Source organism: Monodelphis domestica, chromosome 4, assembly GCF_027887165.1.
Source record: "Monodelphis domestica isolate mMonDom1 chromosome 4, mMonDom1.pri, whole genome shotgun sequence".
Lineage (NCBI taxonomy): Eukaryota > Metazoa > Chordata > Mammalia > Didelphimorphia > Didelphidae > Monodelphis > Monodelphis domestica.
The window spans coordinates 273286291-273309037 of NC_077230.1; the positions used below are offsets into that span (position 1 = coordinate 273286291).

The 22747-nt window shown below is 38.1% G+C and overlaps 1 protein-coding gene across 9 annotated transcripts in view; it reads left to right on the forward strand.

The window, feature by feature from the left end:
• Positions 1–22747, forward strand: part of PKNOX2 (PBX/knotted 1 homeobox 2) — a 429286-nt gene that overhangs the window by 306331 nt on the left and 100208 nt on the right. For 7 of the 9 annotated variants that reach the window (XM_056794565.1, XM_056794564.1, XM_056794566.1 and 4 more), the window contains one exon: positions 8825–8933. The exons of the other annotated variants lie outside the window; for them this stretch is intronic. In XM_056794565.1, coding sequence (XP_056650543.1) covers positions 8847–8933 — 87 coding nt within the window. In that variant the 5' untranslated portion in view covers positions 8825–8846. The remainder of the gene's footprint in view (positions 1–8824; positions 8934–22747) is intronic. 9 annotated transcript variants of the gene reach the window in all.

Sequence of the window (22747 nt, forward strand, 5' to 3'; positions counted from 1 at the left end):
TAATTCCTCCTTTAAAATATACCAGGTTCTAGTCTTAGACTAGGAAGGACCTTAGATATAATCGATTCTACTTCTCTCATTTTACATGTAAGGAAACTGAGGCCCAGAGAGAGAGAATGACACTACCAGCTTGCTCCACAGTCTAGTTCAAAGGCAGGAGAAGTATAAGAAATTGGCTGGCGCCTTAGCAGTTTTCAGTTCCTTCTTCTTTATGCATGTTTTATCTCTGTCTCACTTTTATTGTCTGCCTTCATTCTTTCTATCCCTAAGCTTAGGTCTGCCCACTCTCCTTCCTCAGACTCTGTCAATCTCCCTCTACCTCTCCTTCTATTCCTCCAATTATGAATGAGTTAGATCTGGGCTTCAGACCCATTTCCACCACTTACAAACTTTGGTATCTTGGGCAAGATTTCCTTAAGTTCTCTGAGCCCTACTTTTTCACCTATACAATAAGAATAATCCTCTACCCTCCTGTCACAACATTCTCTTAAGGATATCAAGTGAGATCACGAATGTGAAGGTGTTTTGTGACTGTTAAAGCATGTAAAAATATAGGCTTTGACCAGATATATTTGTCTTCCTTAGTCTTTTTCTCTCTCAGTCTGTGCCACTAATCCTTCTTTCCTGCCCAGCTCATGTTCACATACTCAAACCCCCTGAGGAGTCCTTCTAATTGTTCTTCTTTGTGAGCCAGACAGACTATGAGAGTCATGAAGTTCCCTCCAAAAGCAGGGATATATGGCTTCATTCATTGCAATACAGAATTTAGGAGAAATTTTCCTAAATTTGGTAAGTTGCAAGCCCTAACCATCAATTATTAGCCTAATCTAGGGAAAAGAGACCCAATCCTGGCCTCCCCCCAGTCCTCTGGTATGGGACTCTGACTGTCTTCTGATAACGGCCAGCTGCAGGAGTCTCTTTGACCAAGTAAATGTAAGTTTCTCAATTCGGTCTTGATTGGAAACTCTGGACCCCAGAAAGCCATTGACCGTCTGGAGAAGTAAGAGACTAAATCTGATAGAGAAGGAATGCTGTTTGGGGATCAGAGAAGTGTGCAATATGCTTTAGGCCAGCATTAGTTTCCTTAAACCTAGGCAAGTGGTTGGGAAACAGAAGAGTTGTGTTCTTTACCCTATTCCCTCCCAGCAAAGCACAAAGTACTGCTTAACTTGAGTCTCAGTAGGGATCAGGGCATAACAGGCGAATTGATGGCTGGCATGACCAGCTGGCTGGAGAGCTCGCAATTAGATTTAGTTTCTCATCCTTGAGCCCGAAGCCCCCAACCCCAACACCTCTGGCCCAATTACTGCTGGGCAGCATTAACCCCTTGGTGCCCTAAACCGTTAATGGAATGTTAATTGGCCTAATGGGTTTCATGTCAACAAGTCCTAATGAGCTCTCCTCCTAACGAGCTTGTTATTTTTCTGGACCTGTTTGTCAGTGTATGTGTGCATGTGCTTCTAGCTTCATGCTATGGACCTGGATTGTCCAGGGCTATGAAAAGAGAGGGAAAAAAATGGGTCTCTGGACTGCCCTAGTTCCACTACAAAAAAGAGAATCCTATTCCTCTACCCTTACCTCTTGATCATCAGGATGTCTAATGTATTGTTGAGAAAAAAGATTTCTTTGTAAAAATTATAAAGCTAGAGTTTATCATTTCTATTTCTTCTGACTCATTGGTATATTCAATATTTTTTAAACATCTTTCATTTTAATGTAAGCTCTAAGAAATCCCAAAAGAATACTAGTTCTAGAGTCCAAGGAAGTGGGTTCAAATACTTCCTTTGAGACTACCTATATAACCTTGGGTCAGGCACTTAAATTCCTGGACTCTATTTCCTCACTTGGAAAATGAATGAATTGTACCCTTTCATTTTTACTTTAGACCTAAATGTGGCATCATCACGGAGCAGAAGTGACCCTGGGGTGGGGGTCACTTCTGGGTGACTAGCTGGGTACCTCAGTGGATTGAGAACCATGCCTAGAGACAGGAGGTCCTACGTTCAAATCTGGCCCCAGACACTGCCCAGTTGTGTGATCCTGGGCAAGTCACTTGACCCCCATTGCTTAGCCCTTACCACTCTTCTGCCTTGGAACCAATACATAGTATTGATTCCAAGATGGAAGATAAGAGTTAAAAAAAAAAAGACACTATGGGTTTGTGAAGACTTTATCAGCAGAATTCCAGCTCTGGCAGATCCTATTAATCTCAAAAAATATTGATTATAGGCTATGGATGGACTATATATATGTCATCTGATAATCAGTCTGAGTGAGTTTAAGGATCATCAGCCAGTATTGGTCATTGGGAAGTAAACATTGTTTTGTACACTGTGACCCAAGAAGGGTATCTGCTAAGGCATGGGGTTTCGGGGTTTTGTTTTTTAATTTTAGAGAAAGAAGTACTTATGCTGAAGAAATCATAGATATTTGGAAATATAGGATAGCACGATATCCATAATCCTTTAAGATAAGTATTTGTCAAGAAATTTTGATTATGCTAAAATGTTGCCTCTCGTATCTTCCATTTATAAATTTGACTGCTGTCCTTTTAACATCTAGTAAATATAACTAGGGGTTGGGGAGGAAATCCTGTGCATAGTATAGAGACCAGATACTTTTCTAGAACAGGCTGGTAAACTTTTAAAAATTTTTTTCTTTTATTCTGAACTTAATAAACATTAAAAAAGGAGCTAGTCTTCTACTATATAAATTCTCATTTACATAGTAGAACTGAAAAATGTACATGAAACTGTGAATTCTATTATATGCAGCTTTTGTTTTTTTCTTTTTAAATATGGAAATTCAATGTGAAATTTTCAAAGCTGTCCTACTTGTTTATCATTCTTTCTGGTCTTTTATTCTATTTTCTTCTTTTTAGTACTTCAATAATTTTATTATCATTTTCTTTCTTTTCTTCTTTGTTTTTTAGCTACCTTAAACCTACTTTCTCCCATTCCAAGAATTTGGACCCCATCACCTTTTTGTCAGGAAATGATAACATGCCTTCATCATCTATCTTCTGAAATTGTCTTTGGCCATTGCATTGATCTGAGATCCTTAGCTATTCAAAGTTCTTTTTCTTCATAACACTGCTATCATTGTTTGCTTCTGCTCACTTTACCACAAGTCTTCCCAAGTTTCAAGGAAACCGTCTCTTTCTTTTGTCATTTTACTTGGTATAGTATTTTATTATATTCTGTCATTTTCCTTTTTGATGGGTACCACTTAGTTCCATGTTGGCAAATCTATGGTATGCATGCCGGAGCTTGCTGGAGGAGGCTGTTCCCTTCCCCTTCTCTAGGTGTGCCTGAGAACATTTCTCATATGACCTAGTCCCTCTGCCTAGCAGTCCAATGGGAAGACTTCCTCCCTCCCCTGTCTGGGGTAAGGTGGGGAGCTCACATGCCATTGCAGTTTGGGGACTCGGTCTCTTAAGGTTTCAGAAAGGTTCACCATCACTGACCTAGGTTTTCAGTTTTTTTTATACCATAAATATTTTTTTGAATGTATAGATCTTTTCTCTTTTCAAAGTATAGATCTAGTTCATAGTTTTGCTGGATCAAAATTTAGTGACTTTTTCAGACATAGTCCCAAATTGATTTCCAGAACGACTGGACCAGTTCACATGTGTACCAATTGATAAATAGCTATGGTCAGGACACTTGAGCAGAGTTCTAAGGGGCAGAGGTCCTGCCTGCCACCTAGGAAGCACAAAGTATAAATTCCTACTCTTCCTGCAACAGATATGGACACGGACTGAAAAATATAACCTAGGATTGTGAGTGACAGAGTTTTCTGAGTCTCTTTCAGTTATTTCTCCATCTTTCCATTATCTGGGATGAGGGAAAAACATTTAGAAATCATGCTTTCCTCTTGGTAGAAAGGTGAGGGTTGAAAGGGACGTAATGTTGTATACTTTGTCAGACATGATAACAACTTGTCAGTTTTGCTTAATCTTGTTGTAGCTGTAAGGGAGCGTCCTCTGGGAATTACTGGTAAGTGATTGTGGTGTGAAAAAAAGAAAAGCATCAATAAAACATTTTTAAAAAGTTGGAAGTCAGAGAAGAGACCTTTGTATCTGACCTAATTTCTTCTTACTGCAGCATGTTTCTTCTTACTCTGCCACACTAAGCTGTGTACGAGGGATTCTTAACTTTGTGTGTGTGTGTGTGTGTGTGTGTGTGTGTGTGTGTGTGTGGTGGATCCCTTTGATAGGCTAGGGCAGCCACAGGACCTCTTCACAAAATAATGTTTTCAAATGCATAAAAGAAAATAGCTGAGATTACAAATAAAACTAATTATATTGAAATGCAATTATCAAAATATTAAGAATAAATTCAGCAACCCCTGGTTAAGAATCTCTGCTCTGCTGAATCAGCATGTATATACCTAGATCCTTTCTTAATTATTGGGCAGGTAATTCCTACCCCAAGCCTGAAACCTGAGAGTTGGTGAAATGGATCCAGCTATCCTTTTCTGAGTTGAAACTAATGTGTTAATGTAAATACTCCTAACCCCAGGGCCTATGACCCATACTCCCTCTTCTGGTAGCTACTGGTACTATAGCTTTGTTACTTTGTGACTGCCCAAGACTGGTTCTCCTCATGGCAAAAACATACAATGGTTTAGCCAAAGCTCCCTGTGCTCCTATGCTTCCTGGCTTCAGTCAATAAAATCTCTTACATGATTGTCAGATTATTTTTCTATTTTATTTTTATTAGTAGTAGCAGATTCCACACCCATTCCAAAATCTCCCAATCCTGGTTCTTAGGAAGTTCTTTCTGAGATCTAACTTGATTCCTTCCTGTGTTGGAAGAACCCCATTCCTATTTGCTCTTGCCCCGTGTCTATAATGAGAGTTCCCACTCACCACTACTTATACAAACCAAGCACTTGTTTCTGGGCTTAAAGGACTGAATGAAATGAGGAAGTGGATTAAAATTGACAGCATCAATAATCTCCTCTACACTTCCCTTCTTATCTCTCAATCCTTGATTTTTCCAAATCTATGCCTGGTATATTGGCTTATGGTAAGGACAAGGAGTCAGCTCTTTTAAAAAGGCACTTTATAAGATAGCACAGTGGATAAAACACTGGATGAAGAGTCAGGGAAACCTGAGTTCAAATGTGACCTCAGATATTAATTAGCTGTGACCCAGGAAAGCTTTCTGTCTCAGTTCTCTCATTTGCAAAATAAGGATTCTAACAGTGCCTGCCTCTCTGGTTTTTTGTGAGAATAAAATTAGAGAATATCCATGAAGCACTTCGCAAAAATATGAAGCACTATATCAATGTTAGCTAGCATAATTAGCTATTATTTTTTAAATGTAGCATATTGATATATTTTGGTTTTATGTAAACTTCATTTCCCCACTCCAATCCAGAGAGCAATCCTTTGTAACAATGAATAAAAAAGAAAAGGGGGAAAGTAGTACATTGTATCTAATTGAAACTTGTAATATTCCACAGTAATAGCCCTTCATACTTTACAAAAAAAAAAAAGGAGGGAATATTACACAGTGTTCCATTTTGTATGTTTCTATTAGCGTTTTTGTAGTCATTCTGCATATTGTTTTCACAGTTCTGCTTACTTCACAATGGATTGGTTCATATATCTTTCTGTCTTCTGAATTTTTCATATTTATAATTTCTTATGATACAGTTACATTACCCCACATTAATGTGCTCTTCTTTGTTTAGTCATACCCAGATACTATGGGTATCTATTTTGTGTCTAGTGCTTTGCTACTTAAAAAATAATGCTATGAATATTTTAGATATGGTACCTTGATTTCATTATGGTATTTGATCTCCTTGGAGTGGGATCTTGGGGTGGGGTCATTTTTCAAAATGTTTTAGATACTTTTTAGGTATAATTCCAAATTTTCTTCCAGAATGGTTAATTCATAGCACTATATCACATGTGCCTCTCTTCCTATAGCCCATCCAACAACGGGTAGACGAATATTTTTGCTCTAGAGAAAGACTAGTATTCTTTGAGCCATGAAAGATGTGGAACAGGGAAGTCTGTTTGAGAAATGAAGGATGGACCAACACAAATCACATAAAACTTATTCATGTTGGAACTCTGGGTCCACATTAAGATCACAGGAATCTTAGAAAATCATCCTTTCATTTTACAGATAAGGAAACTGAATTCTCAGAAGGAATATCCTCAAGTAATAATTTTAAAGTAGAAAGTGATGTTGAAGGTCCTCTAGTCTAACCCAACCTGAAAAAAGAATCCACTCTACAAATAGTCATCCAAACTTTGTAGTAGTTATCCTAGGAGAGAGAACACACTACCTCTTAAGGTGGCTCATTCCAGTTTTCGATAACTCTAGTTGTTAGGCAGGTTTTCTTTATATCAAGCCCCAATTTGTCTCTTTTCATCTCCTAGCAATTCCTTCTAGTCCTGCCCTCTGGGGCCAATTTGAATAAATCTAATCCCTTTTCCCTATGACAGCCCTGCATATGCTTGAATATAGCTATCATATTTCCTTAAAGTCTTCTCTTCTCTAGGCTAAACAACCACAGTTCCTTCAATAAATCCTCTTAAACGTGAACCTTTTACCCATAGCCCTTCACTTTCCCTAGTTGCCCTTCTGGACCTCCAGCTTATCAGTGTTGATCCTCAAGTGTGGCATCTAGAACTCCAGATTTGATATAACCAGGATAAAATATGACATAGCTATAATTTTTTTTTTAATTTCTGGACACTTTGCCTCTCAAAGCAACTTAAGACCAGAGGTGAACTTATTCAATGTTATTTTCCAAGCAATAACCCTTCAATGTAATAATTCTATTAAGTCCTACTTCCTATCTTTCCCATTCTTAGAACTCTATACTGTGGAATCAGAGTGAGTTGCATTCTCCAAAGCAGACTGGGTACATGCTGCAGGGAATCTGAATTTTCACTTTCTTCCTGGAAAAGTACAAAATATATGTTTTCCCCAGGCTGATATTCAAACATTCCATTGTCTTCTGGTAGAATCTTGCCCCTTTTGTTTCATTAGGGGTATAAAATGGATATTCCTTCTTCATGCCTTACTTTCCCTTCACAGTTTGGAAATATGTGGAGGTGCTTGGAGAGGAAGGTACAACCCAAGCTAGGAGAGTTTGGCATCTCAATTTGTCCAGGAAAAAAATGAAAGAGGGCTTCCATCTAGGATGGGAGCAAGAGATTTCAGAACATTTCTTAGTGCTTTGTCAATGGGAAAGATACCTCTTGGCCCTCAGAATCAAAGGTAAACTGGCCGGAACTGCTCTACCCTGTAGTTCAATAGATTATAGATCACAAGCTAGACAGAATCTTTGAAAGCATCTACTAGAATCTCCTTATTTTTATTTATTTACTTGTTTTTGCAGCTGAACAAACTAAGGCCCAGAGAGGTTAGGTGTCCCCACACTCCACGGACAATCAGGTTATATAGACAGCAGCTAGCTGCTCCATGGTTTCCAGTTCTAAATATTTCAGGGTATCTGTTGTGGACAGCATTCTATTTCCTTCCATAGCACTGCCAGGCTGGCTTGCCTTACAGGGGCTCCCTGGGTACAACTTATTCACCACAGACTTGAATTACTAGGCAAGTACACATGTTTATGCACAAATATATATAAACACCTGAAAACATATATATTCACAGATATACACAAAACAGTCATGAGCTTGGAGAGTTGTGCCCTACTCTGTCTCTGTCTCTCTGACTGTCTCTGTCTTTCTCATATTTCCTTGCATGTACCTCCTGCTTTTCTTCCCACATACTCTGGAAGTTGGGCATTCAACCAAGAGTCTCTTCATCTGTAAAATGGGGATACTAATACCTATATTGCTTACTTCACAGGATTTGGGAGAGAAAAGACAGATTAAGTGACCTGCCCAATATCTTACATCATCGGTGGCAGAGTTGGGACAAGGACCCAGGTTGCCTGTCTCTTAATTCAGCTATCTTTCTTTCTTTTTTTTTTTTAACCCTTACCTTCTGTCTTGGAGTCAATACTGTGTATTAGCTCCAAGGCAGAAGAGTGGTAAGAGTTAGGCAATGGGGGTCAAGTGACTTGCCCAGGGTCACTCATCTGGGAAGTGTCTGAGGTCAAATTTGAACCCATGACCTCCCGTCTCTAGGCCTGACTCTCAATCCACTGAGCCATCTACCACACTGAACACTTTAGAAGGAGAAGGCTATGTAAATATAATTGGTACTATATTTAGAGTTGTTCTGTCCCACTCCAAGACAGTCATTGAATAGCAATAAGGACCTGTTCCCTTTGCTCATCTTTACCAGGATTTTAGTCAAATGTACTTCAACATCTGAGGAGCCCAGAAGGAGTCTGAGCTATGGGATACCAGGAAGGAGGGAATTAATATGGGTTCTTCCTTAAAGGACATGCCCTAGGCTTTCTTTGGAGAATTCCTGGGAAATGGGCTGTGAGCATGGCAGAGATTAATGCCACTGGAGGTCTTGGGTGCTGCCCAGAGCCTCCCATCCCCCACCTTTCTATACTTCCATCAGCCCTGCTGCAGTCTGTCCCCTCACCCACCCACAAGGCCAAAAATGCTGATGAACAAAGCAGTTCCGTTAATATGCAGCTGCTTTGCATATTATTTGAATATTGTTTATTTCATGTTGAAATTGCATAACAATCCTCCTTTACCCCACCCTCCACCTCACTTCTATTTACACACACCCAGAGCTACTGCTCCTTTCATGAAGGGCCTCCAGCCACTACTAGCCAGCCTTGAAAAATGGCTTCTTGGGCTCTGGGGGCTCCCCAAGTGCTTGGTGTTATTAATGGTGTGGCCCATTTCTCCCACCCACAGGTCCTCGATGTGAATCAATCCCATGATGCAACATGCCTCCCCTGCCCCAGCTCTGACAATGATGGCCACGCAGAATGTCCCCCCGCCACCTTACCAGGACACCCCGCAGGTGAGTGTGCAGCCCCTGCTCCTCTCCTCATCTTTGTCCTACTAGAGCCAAGCATTGACTGATGTTTCTGCCACTGAATAATAAAAAGGTAACCTAGAACATAAGCAATGAGATTTCCTGATTTTGGCAGCAGAGGCAGCCATCTTAGGTATAAAACTTGGTATGACATTGGGGTCAAAATCATAGTGTTAACATTAAGTAGAACCAACATTCTTTCAGCACTGACTCTTGACATTTTTTCCATTGATACTTCCCACTCCTACCTTTTTATGTTGTAGATGACTTGGAGTGATTTAGAATCAAGAACACTTAAGTTAAAATCCATTCTATTAATTGTTAAAACCATGGGCAAGCCATTTACCCTCCTTGAGCCTCTATTTCTTCATCAGTAATATGGATATAAAACCTTTAATACCTACTCAAAGAGTTTTTAAGTGAATCTAATGATATAAGGTATGTAAAATAGTTTGGAAACTTTAAATGGTATTTGCATTTCAGGTATTATCATCTGGGTTTGGGCAATTTCCTTACTAGGTAGTTCCATAAAGTAAGCTTCTTGGAGATAAGAATGACATGTGATGTAATACTTCTTTCTATGGCTACTGACTAAGGACTTGGGGGCTTCTTCCTAGGAACAAAAGTATCTAGATTATAGCCCTACCCTACTATATCTGTCCTAAATCTCCTAAACAGGAAGGAATTAAGGAGTAAGTCTTAAATTCATCAAAATTAACAATATCTTTGTGAATACTGATTAAATACTGACATAGAAGCAGGCAATAAGAAGTACCCAGAAAGGTAAGGTTTTTAACCTTGTGTCATTCTAATAAAGCCTGTGGTCTTTTCAGAATAGTGTTTTTAAATGCACAAAACAAAATATATAGGATAATGAAGAAAACCAAATATCAAAATATAGTTATCAAAATATGAGAAAGCAATTTAATAGCATCCAGATTATGAACCCCTATATTAGAGATTTTCTACCCAGTTACCCAAATCCAACTTCTTTACAGGACTATTCTTTCTCTGCCTTATTGTTTAATAAATTTATCTTCTCTTCTTTGCTCCGTCATCACCACTTCTCATCTCTAGTCTCACATTTCTACCTTTACCATAATATTCAATTGGTACCTCAAACTTATCAAGTCTAGAACTAATTCATCATCTTTCCTTCCACTCCCAAGAAACTCCAAACCTGCTCTCTTCCCAGCCTCCCTATTTTTCCTAATGGTACCACCATCTTCTTAATCAGAATCATCCATCACATATACAACAAAAAGGATACTCAAGATACATGTAACCTGAGAAGTATTTTTCCCTCAACTCATACTTCTCTTATATCAATGAGAAACTAATCCTCTCCATACGCCCATTTTTAATGCACTTATTTTGGGTTTTTTTCCTAACTAAATTTTATTTTTTAAATGAAGATCTCCTTCCTCCCTACCCCCACTGAGAAGGCAACAAAAACATAATTCCCATTACAAATATGTATGGGCAAGCAAAATAAATTCTAGGAATGGCCACATTAAAAAAAAAATAGCAATCTGCACTTTGGTCCATCTTATCTCTATCAGGAGAAAAGCAGTAGATTTCTTAATGAGTGCTCTGAAGTCATGATATGTGTGTATCTCTAATACACTTATCATGAAATGTGTTACATACTGAAGTTAGTTATATACTGTACTTCTATCTTATTCTCCAACTAGATTTTAAGCTTCACCATAGTGGGGACCACATTTTAACTGAACTTTGTGTTTTCCCCAGCACCTTGGACAGCACTGACCAAATAGCAGTTCTTTAAAGTTGGTTGAACTAATGAATGGGGCATAGCATAATTGTGGGAATACAGTAGATGTTTAATAAATTGCTCTTTACTAATTAAATTCCCTAATAGGAGATATTGCATAGTAACCAATGTGTTCAGTGATTCAAGCCATTGTTGATTCTGCTTCTGCTCCTTGTTATAGGAATGATCTTGGGCAAATTATTTAACCTCTCTAGCCCTCAGATTTTCTTCTCTGAAAAATTAGAGTTGGAATGCATGTTCTCCAAAGTCCTTCCAGCTCTAAAATACTTTTCACACTCACATTTGAAAATTTTAAAACTGAGTCAGATCATAGGACTTTGATCAAATGCCCTATTCTCTTATAAAATCTCAATTCTCTTTTCTATTTAGCTTTTCATGATCTCCACCCCTTCCAATGACTTTTCCAATTAAAAGGAAATATCATATCAACCTTGTTTGAAGTGGTCACAGAAAGGAACATATCACTGACCCCATGCATAGACATGATTCTCTGCTTATGGACTTTGGAGGAGGCCCTTGGTTTAAATTGTGGGTATACCAGGACAACAAGAAACACAATGTTAAGGTAAAGAAAGGACTTTATTGAAGGAAAGAGACTCACATTTCCAGAATCAGGAGGAAGCCTCAGGAAAGACTCCATCAAAAAGGTCGTCTGTACAGGAAACTTCTAGCACTGGGATGGAGGTTTTAGCAAACTTAATTGGTATAATTTCTTTTATTCTGACCACCAGAAGTATGCAACCCAGAGAGTAAATTAGGTCTCCAACTAGCTTCAGATAATAGAGGTCACCTGGCCATGTTCATACGACTGCCTGAATATAATTCTGCTGATCAGGGTCAGGTTGCTGTCTGACCAAGGAAGACTCTTTGTTCACCTGGCTCTCTAGCTAGTCTTGTACACATTCTATCTCCTACACTGCTCCTGTTCCAGGAAAGTGGAACTAAATTGGAGATTTGTAAGCAAATTGTAGCATTTTTTATCCCTAGGCATGGCAGGACATGGATTGGTCCACTTGAGAAACAAGATGAAGAAGCTTTATCTTGGATAAGAGAAGGAAGGTTGCAAAATTCTTGTTCATTATCTTTTCAACCATAAATGACTTTTTATTTTATAGAAACATAAATAGCTATTGAGTGGCAATACCTGCACAGGGTACAATACAACAGAATCTCTATACTAAGGATGTAATTTAGCTATAAACTAGAACTTCCCAGTGGTATGAGATATAATGTTGTCACAGAAGTCAAAGAATTTTTGCCCCAGAAGTCCTTTATGTATCTCACCCCTTATAAAATAAAAGGATAGAACCAAATTATTTCTAAGGTCCCTTCCAGCTCTGAAATGCTGTTATCATCTCTAATGATCTAGACTGTGTTCTTTTTGTAGGGAAGAATGAACTAGATGACTCCTGGAAGAGAAATGGATTCACATTGCTTAGGTGATAAATCAGTTAAATGTAGGCATTATTCTGGATATTCAGGATACTAATACAATAAATGAAATAATTCCTGCCTTCAAGGAACTTCAATTCTGATAGAAGAGACAACATGGACCTACAGGATAAATATAAAGAGATTAAATAGATAGTTTGAGAGAGAGAACCCTAGCAATTGAGGGGTTCAGGAAATGCTCCCCCTGGAATGTAATGCTTGAGTTATCTTGAAGGAAGAGAGGAATTCTATGAGGCAGAGGTTAGGAGGTGATGCATTCTAGGCATGAGGAACAGTTAGAACAAAGGCAAGGAAATGGGACATCATGCCTAATGAATAGAGAGAAGACCAGCAAAGGAAAAGAAGTAAGTGTTCACTGAGGAAAGATAGGTTGGGCCCAGGTTATAAAGTGTTTTAAAAAACAAAGAAAGGAATTTATATTTTAACTTATTCTTCTGGAATACTATTGAGTAGATGAGTGATATGGCCAGATCTTCACATAAAAGTAATCATTGGGTTAGCACATGGCAACAGGGAGCCACAAAAGGGAGGTGTGGTTCCCTATTCATATAAACTTATGACTTGCAATGTCCCACACCTCTCTTTCAGTCTTATCATCTACTCTGCTTCCCTGACTCTTTTCTCTCCTTTCTACCATGAGGCCTGTTCAGTCTTCTCCAGTTGGCATTTTCTTCCATAGTCCTGGAAAGAAACTCTACCACTGGCAACAGGAAAAAAGTCAGAGAATGAATGCCTTGGAATGAGCTCCCTCACTCAGAGGCTTTATTTTTTTTATTTACTATTTTTACCTATTTATTTTGCCAATTACATGTAATAACAAATTTCAAAATAACTTTTCCTAAGTTATATGATCAAATTTATCTCTCTCCCTCCTTTCCCTTCCCCCTCCTGGTATTGGCAGGCAATTCAATTTGGGTTATACATGTATTGTCATTCAAAATATATTTCCATATTGTTCATTTTTGTGAGTAATCTTATAAAAGCAAAACCCCAAAACATAAACCCAAACAATTAATAAGTCATATACTTTCATCTGTGTTCTGACTCCAATGGTTCTTTCTCTAGAGGGGAATAGCATTCTTCATCATAAGTCTCTCAGAATAGTTCTGGATCATTGTATTGTCAATAATAGCTAAGTCTATCACAGTTGCTGTTACTGTGTAAAATGTTCTCCTAGTACTGCTCATTTCATTCTGCATCAGTCCATGACGGTCTTTCCAGCTCTTTCTGAAATCATCCTGTTCATCATACTTTATGGCACAGTAATATTCCATCACCACCATATACCACAATTTATTCAGTCATTCCCCAACTAATAGACACCCCTATCCCATTTCCAATTCTTTGCCACCACAAAAAGAGCAGCTATAAATATTTTTGTGCAAGTAGGTCCTTTCCCTGCCTCCCCCTTTTCTTTTAATCTCTCCAGGATACAGAACTAGTAGTGGTATTACTGGATCAAAGGGTATGCATTGTTTTATAGCCCTTTGAACAAAATTCCAAATTGTCCTCCAGGATGGTTGGATCACAACTCCACAGCAATGCATTAGTGTCCCAGTTTTGCCAGATCTCCTCCAACTTTTATCATTTTCCTTTACTGTCATATTGGTCAATTTAATAGATGTGAGGTGGTACCTCAGAGTTGTTTTAATTTGCATTTCTCTAATAAGAGGAATTTAGAATATTTTTTCATGTGGTTATTAATAGATTTAATTTCTTCCGAAAACTGTTTATTCCTAATCTTTGACCATTTGTCAGTTGGGGAATGATTTATAGTCTCAAAAATTTGATTTAGTTTACTTCTTTATATATTTGAGAAATAAGACATTTATCACAAAAATATGTTATAAAAATTTTTCCTAGTTTGATGTTTCCCTTCTAAACTTGGTTGCATTGGTTTTGTTTGTATAAAACCTTTCTAATTTAATATATAATAAATTATTCATTTTACATCTTGTGATGTTCTCTATCTCTTATTTGGTCATAACAAACTCTTCTCCATAGATCTGCCAGGTAAACTATTCTATGTTTCTCTAATTTACTTATAATATCAATCTTCACATTTAAATCATATACCTATTTTGACCTTATCTTGGTATGGAGGGTCTGAGATATTGCTGTATACCTAATTTTTGCCATACTATTTTCTAATTTTCCCAACAGTTTTTGTCAAATAGTGAGTTCTTATCCTGAAAGCCGAGATCTTTGCATTTATCAAACACTAGATTACTGAGGTCATTGTGAACCTTTTAGGGGCCTAGTGCCGGGCTGTGCCCCACCCCCTATTGTGTGCAGTGCTCAGCCCCCCCCCCCCAATGTAGGGAGGTGGGGCCAGGCTCCCAGCCACCTCCTGCAGCCACAGGGACCCACCCCTACATCCAGCCTCTCCTGGGCTGCCTATTGGGCTGCAACCCATGTGTTGGGGGGGGGAGCAGGGGGCAGAGGGAGTCTAGTTAGCCTTTGGTGGCAGGTTTACCCCCTAGACTGATGGATGGTGGGAGAAGGGAGGAAGAAAGTGAAGATCATTTAGAGGATGGGGCCAGGCTGGGTGGCAGAGAGGAGACCCCCCCCCCATTCTCCCTCACAGTCCCTAGTCCCAAACAGAGGAGGGAAAAATGGAGGGGCATGACCTGAGCTCTCCACTCAGGGGAGGGAATAAGTACAGAGAGATAGGGAGGTACAGTGAAGAAGAGGAAGGGAGCAATTATTAGGAAGGGCTTGGGCATGCCCACAGAGAGGTCTCTGCATGCCCTCTTTGGCACATGTGCCATAGGTTCATCATCACAGCCCTAATCTATTCCACTAATCCTATTTCTTGGGCAATATCAGATTGTTTTGATGATTACTGCTTTTTAGTACAATATAAGAACTGATACTGTTAGACCACCATACTTCACTTTTTTTTTCATTAATTCTCTTGATATTCTTTTTTTCTTTCTTTTTTTTTTTAAACCCTTACCTTCTATCTTGGAGTCAATACTGTGTATTAGCTCCAAGGCAGAAGAGTGGTAAGGGCTAAGCAATGGGGGTCAAGTGACTTACCCAGGGTCACACAGCTGGGAAGTGTCTGAGGCCAGATTTGAACCTTGAACCTCCGGTCTCAAGGCCTGGCTTTCAATCCACTGAGCTACCCAGCTGCCCCCTCTCTTGATATTCTTAATCTTTTATTCTACCAGATAAAATTTATTATTTTTCTAGATTTATAAAATAGTTTTTTAGTAATTTGATTGGTATGGCACTAAATAAGTAAATTAATTTAAGATGGTTATTTTTATTATATTAGCTCAGCCTACCCATGAGCAATTAATATTTTTCCATTTATTTTGATCTAACTTCATTTGTGTGAAAAGCATTTTGTAATTATGTTATATAATTCCTGTGTTTATCTTGGCAAATAGATTCCCAAATATTTTATATTGTTTAGAGTGGTTTTAAATGGAATTTCTCTTTCTAATTCTTGCTGCTGGACTTTGTTAGAAATATGTACATCTCAGAGGCTTTAAAAAGACCTTATCTATTTGAATTTCAATAAATCCTTAGTTCCTTCTCCCAGAGCTGGATTGCTTTTTTTTATGTGGATCAGAACAAGATAGGGCACTGGGAACCACTTTGATGGTTATTAGACACCCTCTCTAAAGGGCCAAACAATCTCAAAGACCTTTGGGTCTAGGCAGTTTGTAGGGCTAAGTTCCTGAAAGACATAGCCTTCTACCCAAAGTTTCCTATCCCAAAGTAAGGATTCTGTTAAAGACTGTGATCCCAGCATTCCAGAGACAATATTTTCTCTGCCTTAGCCTCTCCTTTCTCTCTTCCTCCTCACTCATTAATTCACCAAGATTACAACCCAACTTTAATAGCTCACCTTCATACAGTACTTTGGAGTTGATAAGCATTTTCCCTATAACTCCCTGTGAAGAATTTTAGGGTATGATTTATTCCCAATTTAATAAGTGGTGAAATTGAGGTTCTATAAGGGTGAGTAATTTCCTGAAGTTCACATAGTTAGAAAGTAGTAGAAATCAGAATAAAAGTCTGATCTTCTAACTACAAATTCGCTTTTCCATCTCTGTGCCCACAAATGTTCCTGATTCTCTGTCCTAAAAGCATTTTCAAGGACAAAGATGACATGTTTACATACATGAAATAGTTAAAGAGCAATTTTAAGCAGTGTGTGATTAAATGCTATTATGAGTGGATCAGACCATGATTCATAGAAATTTACAAGCTCATACACAGAATATTAGAGTAGAATGGACCTCATAGGTCATATAATATATCCCATACCTGAGCAAGAATCTTGTCAAAATAATAATCTTTGAGAAAGGAAGGAAGGAAGGAAGGAAGGAAGGAAGGAAGGAAGGAAGGAAGGAAGGAAGGAAGGAAGGAAGGAAGGAAGGAAGGAAGGAAGGAAGGAAGGAAGGAAGGAAGGAAGGAAGGAAGGAAGATGAAAACCAGTGTCATAGCCTTAACCTGGAGACCTCTAATGAGGGGGGACCTCACTATTTTCTAGGGCATTCCATATTTGGACAGCTTTCACTGATAAGATATTTTCCTTATATTCCAGCCTAAACTTGCTTTTTTCGCAATGACCATTCATTGCTCCTCATTTTGGCCTCTGGAGTCAAATTGGATGAATTGGATTTCTCTTCTATGTGACAATCCATCAAATTCTTTAAATCTATTATCATGTTCTTAATTCTACTCTTTTCTAGGTTAAATACCCATAATTCCTTCATCTTATTTTCGCATAGCATGATCTGAAATCCCTTTATCTTCCTGGTTGCTTTCCTTTAGACACTTTCATTCATAAATGTCTTTCCTAAAATATGGCTTCCAGAAAAAAAAATTATTCCATATGTGTTCTGACCAAGGCAAAGAATGTAAAATCATCACACTCCTAGTCCTGGGCCTGGGACTTTCTAAATGCATTCTGAGATTCTAAATGAGTCTTTTTGAGCTGCCATGTCACATTGTTGACACAGCTTCAATCCATTAAAACTCCCAGAACTTTTTCCATTGAATTCTATCCTAGCTATGCTCTGTCCCCCATTTTTTCCTCCCATTTTGTGCTTATGAAATTGATCTTTTCAGTTCAAGTTTGAAATTTTGTATATATCCCTATTGAATTTAACTTTATTAGATTTGTCCCAATGTTTGAAGCCTTCTCTGGGGTTTCTGATGGTATAATTTACCATATACCTATCCCTCCTACATTTGTGTCATCTCCAAGTTTAATGAGAATATCACCCATGTTTTTCTCCAACATAATGGAAAAAAATGCTAGATTTTGAATCAGAGAACCTAGGTTTCAAAACTGGCCCTACATTTGTACATGTGTGACCTTGGAAAGATTATTTAACCTCTCTGGGCTTCACTTTCTAATTAAAATTATGAGGGTAGATTTAATGACCTATAGTCTCTTCTGGCTTTAAGTCCATGAACTAGTAATTGACAAAAATGTGAAGATGATATAGGGCAAAGCACAAATGACACTCCACTGGAGACATATACTTGCAAGTTAGCATCAGACCATTAATTTCTTTGGATCCAACCCTTCAACTAATTCTGAATATACCTTAAAACAGTGCTATTGAATTTACGTAGAAATAGGGGCCACTAAACCTTACTTAAGGATGCCTGCAGGCTACATCTTGAATTAGAAAACCACACATGTTTATATTTGTCCTTTTTTTATTAACACATCAACACATTAAAATCAGATAAGAACTACATTTGAATATGGTTCAGGCCACACTCAGAAGAATTGTGGGTCACCTACAGCCAATAGACTGTTAAAGTACAAGTATCTACCCTGTATCTCTTCAATTTCTCCATTTAAAAATCACATCCAAGATGTTTTCAAATACTTTATCAAAATGTATGTAAACTATATATAAATCAATCCTCTTATCAACTAGCCTAGTTATCTTGTCAAAAAAGGAAAAGAGGTTATTCCTGCATGGTCTATTCTTGATGAAGTCATGCTGATATTTTGTACTTAAAATTTTCTTTTTAGATAACCACAGAGCATCCCTAAGTAATATTTTGTTGGGTCTACTCTCTTCTCTTTTTAAAAAATAGGAATACTTTCCCTGGTGCAAACCTTTGGTACTTATCCCATTCACAATGATCTTCCTTTTTAAAAATTAAATTTAAATTAATTTCAAATTGATTGATTCCTTTTTAAAATGTAAATTAAATTTGTATCAAGTAGAATAACTGTGTTTTTTAGTTTATTTTACCTTCCTTTCTCTGGTTCAGAAAACCTGTTCCTTTCACTATTTCATCCATATATTCTTTGTCCCATTTACTCCAAGTATGTGAGACAATGAAGTCCCTTCTCTTTCCCCACCTTTCTTCCCTAATAAAACTCCCTAATCCTTTAACTTTCTCTGTTTTGAAGACATTGGAATTATAAAAGGACATTTGTTACTTCTTCCCTTAGAGTGTAAATAATTCATCCTTTAAAAGCCTCTTTAAATTGATCAACTAGGTATATTTCTATGTTTCTCATGAGTCCTACATTTATATTTTAAAGTGTCTACTAAGTTTTGACCTTTTCATCAGGAATTCTTGAGGGTATCTATTGAATTAAAAATCCATTTCCACACCCTCACTCTCTCCCACTCCCATTTTGCTTAGTTTTTGTCTTTTGCTTTTTGGAATCTCATATTCCAAGCTCTCCTATTGTTTGAACTGTGAGCTACCAAGTCTTAAGTGATCTTGACTCTAGTTCCTTAACATTTAAACTCTTTCTTTTTTGCCACTTGTAGTATTCTATCTTTTACTTGGTAGTTACAGATTTTGGCTATAGTGTTCATGGGAATTTTCATTTTCATGTTTCTTTCAAGAGATGACTAGTAGATTCTATTTCATTTTGCCTTCATTTATGATTTTTTAAAATATAGTATCCAAGGTTCTTTTGGTCATGATTTTCAGGTAACTCAGTGATTCCTGGATTATCTCTCCTAGACCTATTTCCCAGATTAGTTGTTTTCATTACCTTACATTTTCATTTGCTTTTTTGGTTTTTCCTCTTTTGATTCAGTGGTAACATTCCTTTTTGCCTCAGAGTAATTTTTTTATGTTTGATTCATTCTTTTTTTTTTTAATTTTAAACATTATTTTATTTGGTCATTTCCAAACATTATTCACTGGAAACAAAAATCATTTTCTTTTCCTCCCCTCCCCCCTCCCACCACCTTTCCCTCTCCTATAGCCTACGCAGGATTCCACTGGTTTTGATTCATTCTTAATTTTTAGGGAGTTCAGTTTTTTGATATGCTTTATCACCATCTCTACTAAAGTATTGATTTTCTTTGCCATTTTCTTCCTCCTGACTTTTTCTATTTTGTTTCTCTTAATTTCTTCTGGTCCTTCTAGTCCTTCTAGCCAGAACATTTTTTTCTCTGAAATTCTACTTATACTTGTCTTGAGTTTTCACTTTTCCTTTTGGGTTTGCTCCTTGGGCTTCTCTCACTCCAAGGTATTTCTTTCTTTTTTTTATCTTAAAAATTTTCAACAAACAAAAATCTATTTTTTTCCTCCCCCCTCAAAGAAAAATGAAAACATGAGTATATTTTCATTTTATTCAAAGTTATTTTGTTGGGGGGGGGGGGTTCACTCATATCTCTAACTTTATTTTCTGGATTGGGAGCTTGTTCTTGGGTCAAACTTTGCTCCCATATTCCCATCCAAATTTAGGTGGCTAAAAATAGGTACTGGCTCTTGTAGGAATTGTCTGGCCTTCTTTGTTGTGATTCATTCTCAAGTTGCTTTGGTTGGACATGAGTTGACTGCTAGTTCAAGCCATGAACTGCTTAGGTGCCAGTCTGGCCATGTCTTCTAAGATAGGATTGTGGCTCCTGGGCAAGGGTTTCACACTGCCTTGTACATTGTCTTCCACTTGACCTTGGAGTCAGGAAGACTTAAGTTAGAATCCTGCCCCAGAAACTTACTCCTTTTATGATTCCTAGGCAAGTTGATTAACCTTTCTCTGCTAGATTCTACAGATTTCTCATCTATGAAATGAGGACAATAATAAAACTTACCACCTAGTGTTGTTGTGAAGATTAAATAAGACAACATGTGTAAAATACTTTGCAAACTTTAAAGTGGTATATAAATATATTATAAATAAATATAATATATGTTAATTTTTATTATTGTAAATTGGAGAACATCTCTAGCCCTCTTTGGTCCCCTGAAATCAGGAGATACCAGTATGTTTCACCCTTCCTTCTCCCACCTCCTCTGTTAGTATCAGGGGAGAATGAATTGAGTTGAGGGAAAAGGATGAAAAGTAACAACATTGGCATATATAGTACATATTTACATTTATTAATATTAAATTTATATTTCATCTACTTATTCTGTACTTGTTGTCTCCCTCATTAGGATGTAAGCTCCTTTAGAGTTTCATTCTTTATATTTAATGTCCATTGTCCAGCACAGAGTAGACACTTAATTCTTGTGGGATAAAAGGTGTTGATTGACAGGGGGCATGGTATAGTCAAAAGAGCACTGACTTTGGGATAAGAAGATCTGCATTTTAATTCTAGCTCTGCCACCTGTGACCATGGGCATACCATTTAATCTCTCTTGGTCTCAGTTCTTCATCTTTAAAATGAGGAGGTTGGAGTTGACAGCCTCCAGTGATCCTTCTAGGAACCCATATCTCAAGGATTTCAACCCCATCTTCTGTGATTCAGATCACCATCTTTTGTATTGTCTTGGCTTTGTACTTTGGAGAAGATATTCCCTGACTACAAAGAGAACTAATTAACCAGGTATTGGGAGTTGGGTCCCATCCTCTCCTGCTTGGGCCCCCAGTGCTTCTAGCCTCCAAACTGGGTAGAGATAGTTTGTAGTCTGGGGAGACTGGTTTCCTGGTTCCATGCCCCCTTGAGATTTCTGGGATTAGCATAGCCATGTTCCTTCCTTTCCAAAGTTTTGCCAGCTGGGGCAGCTGGGAGAAGTTTTGGCCTGGCAGGGATTAATTGGAGAGCTGCAGCCTGTGCTGCCCAAGAATGTCAGTTGGGGGGTAGTTAAGTGTGAAGAGACTAATTTAATTCACATTATACTGAAGGATTAACAAATCACAGCTGCTGTGGGAAGGAGGAGTTGAAGAAGGCTGGTGCAGCCCAGGGTACTTAGCCCCCTACGGATCAAGTACTGTATTGGCCTGGGGAGAGATTACTTGGAGACTTCTAAAAGCCATTAGCAGGGGCCAAGGGAGAGAGAAGTCTGATTTGGAGATTTTGCTTTGGGATGGATCTCTAGGCCCTTTGATTTGAAGATTATTGAATCATTGGCTCTTAAAACAGATAGAAAGGCTAGAAATCATAATCAGACTCCCTTGTATTAGGCATCTCAGACTCAGAAAGCTAAAGTAGTTTGTCCAAGGACACATGGCCTTGGACAGAGAACCCAAACCCAGGTCTTCTGACTCAAGTGCCATACCCAAGGCTTGATGTTCAATGATCAAATTTTGCAACTTTTTCCCCCCTGAAAAGCACTAATTTTGGTCGAGTATTAACACTGCAATGGTCACCAATCTCTTGAAGGTCAGATATATTGTCTGATGGTCTATCTCTCAAAATAAAAAAATAAATAAAGATGCAGAATCAGCAGTGAAGTGACTATACCAAGGAAATGTTGGAAAGTCCTGCTCTCACAAGTCTGTTTTTGTCTCTCATTGTAATCTCAGCATGTAGCACAGTGGCAGGCACATATTAAGTGCTTTATTAATATGCTAAACAATTGATATTTCACTAGCCTCTTGCTTCATTGGACAGTGCTGAATTGATAGGATAATTTTTGGAGGTAGACTTCCAACAACCCTCTACTGAACTGACTTCTAGGCTTATTGGAAGGGTTTGGAGGGAAAAGAGCAAGAAACAAAAGCATCTGGTAGATGGGGGAGGGGTTGATTCCATTTTCATCTCTTTTAAGTCTGGCTGGACTTGAGGCCAGTTGGCCTGGGGCTTTCTGAGCCTTTTCTCTTTCCCCTCCTCTTTCCTGCTATGGCTTTTGGGAATGGCTTCTTTCTGTGGATGGCCCTTCAATATATTCTCTGATCCCAGAAAAGCTAGTTTAGTCAGAGTTCTCTTTCTCCATTCCATTTCTTTTTCTCCTCCTTTTTCACTTCCCTGCCATTCTCCTTTTCTCCCTCCCTTCCTGGCTACCTTAACTCCACTAGCTTCTTCATGCTGCTCATTTGTTATTAAAAATTGAAAATTTGGGGGTATTAGGATGTCTGGAAATCATGAGCAAAAGGGAAGGAACCTTAGTCAAGTCCTCAAAGTAGCCCTTTCTAAGCATAAAGATTCAGAGACTCCCCATTTTTTCATTCTCTGGTCTCTCTCCTTTCCAGTCCTGTATGTCTTGATACTCTAATATCCTGAGATTGCTTTCACAGAATCCCAGGTTCTACCACAAGCAAGAGAATGGCAAGCAGAAGGAACTGAAGCTTCTGAAAATAAAGAAGAAACCAAACCCAGAGCCTTCCCTCTGAGACTAGAGCAACCATTTTAATAATGTTCTCCTTGTG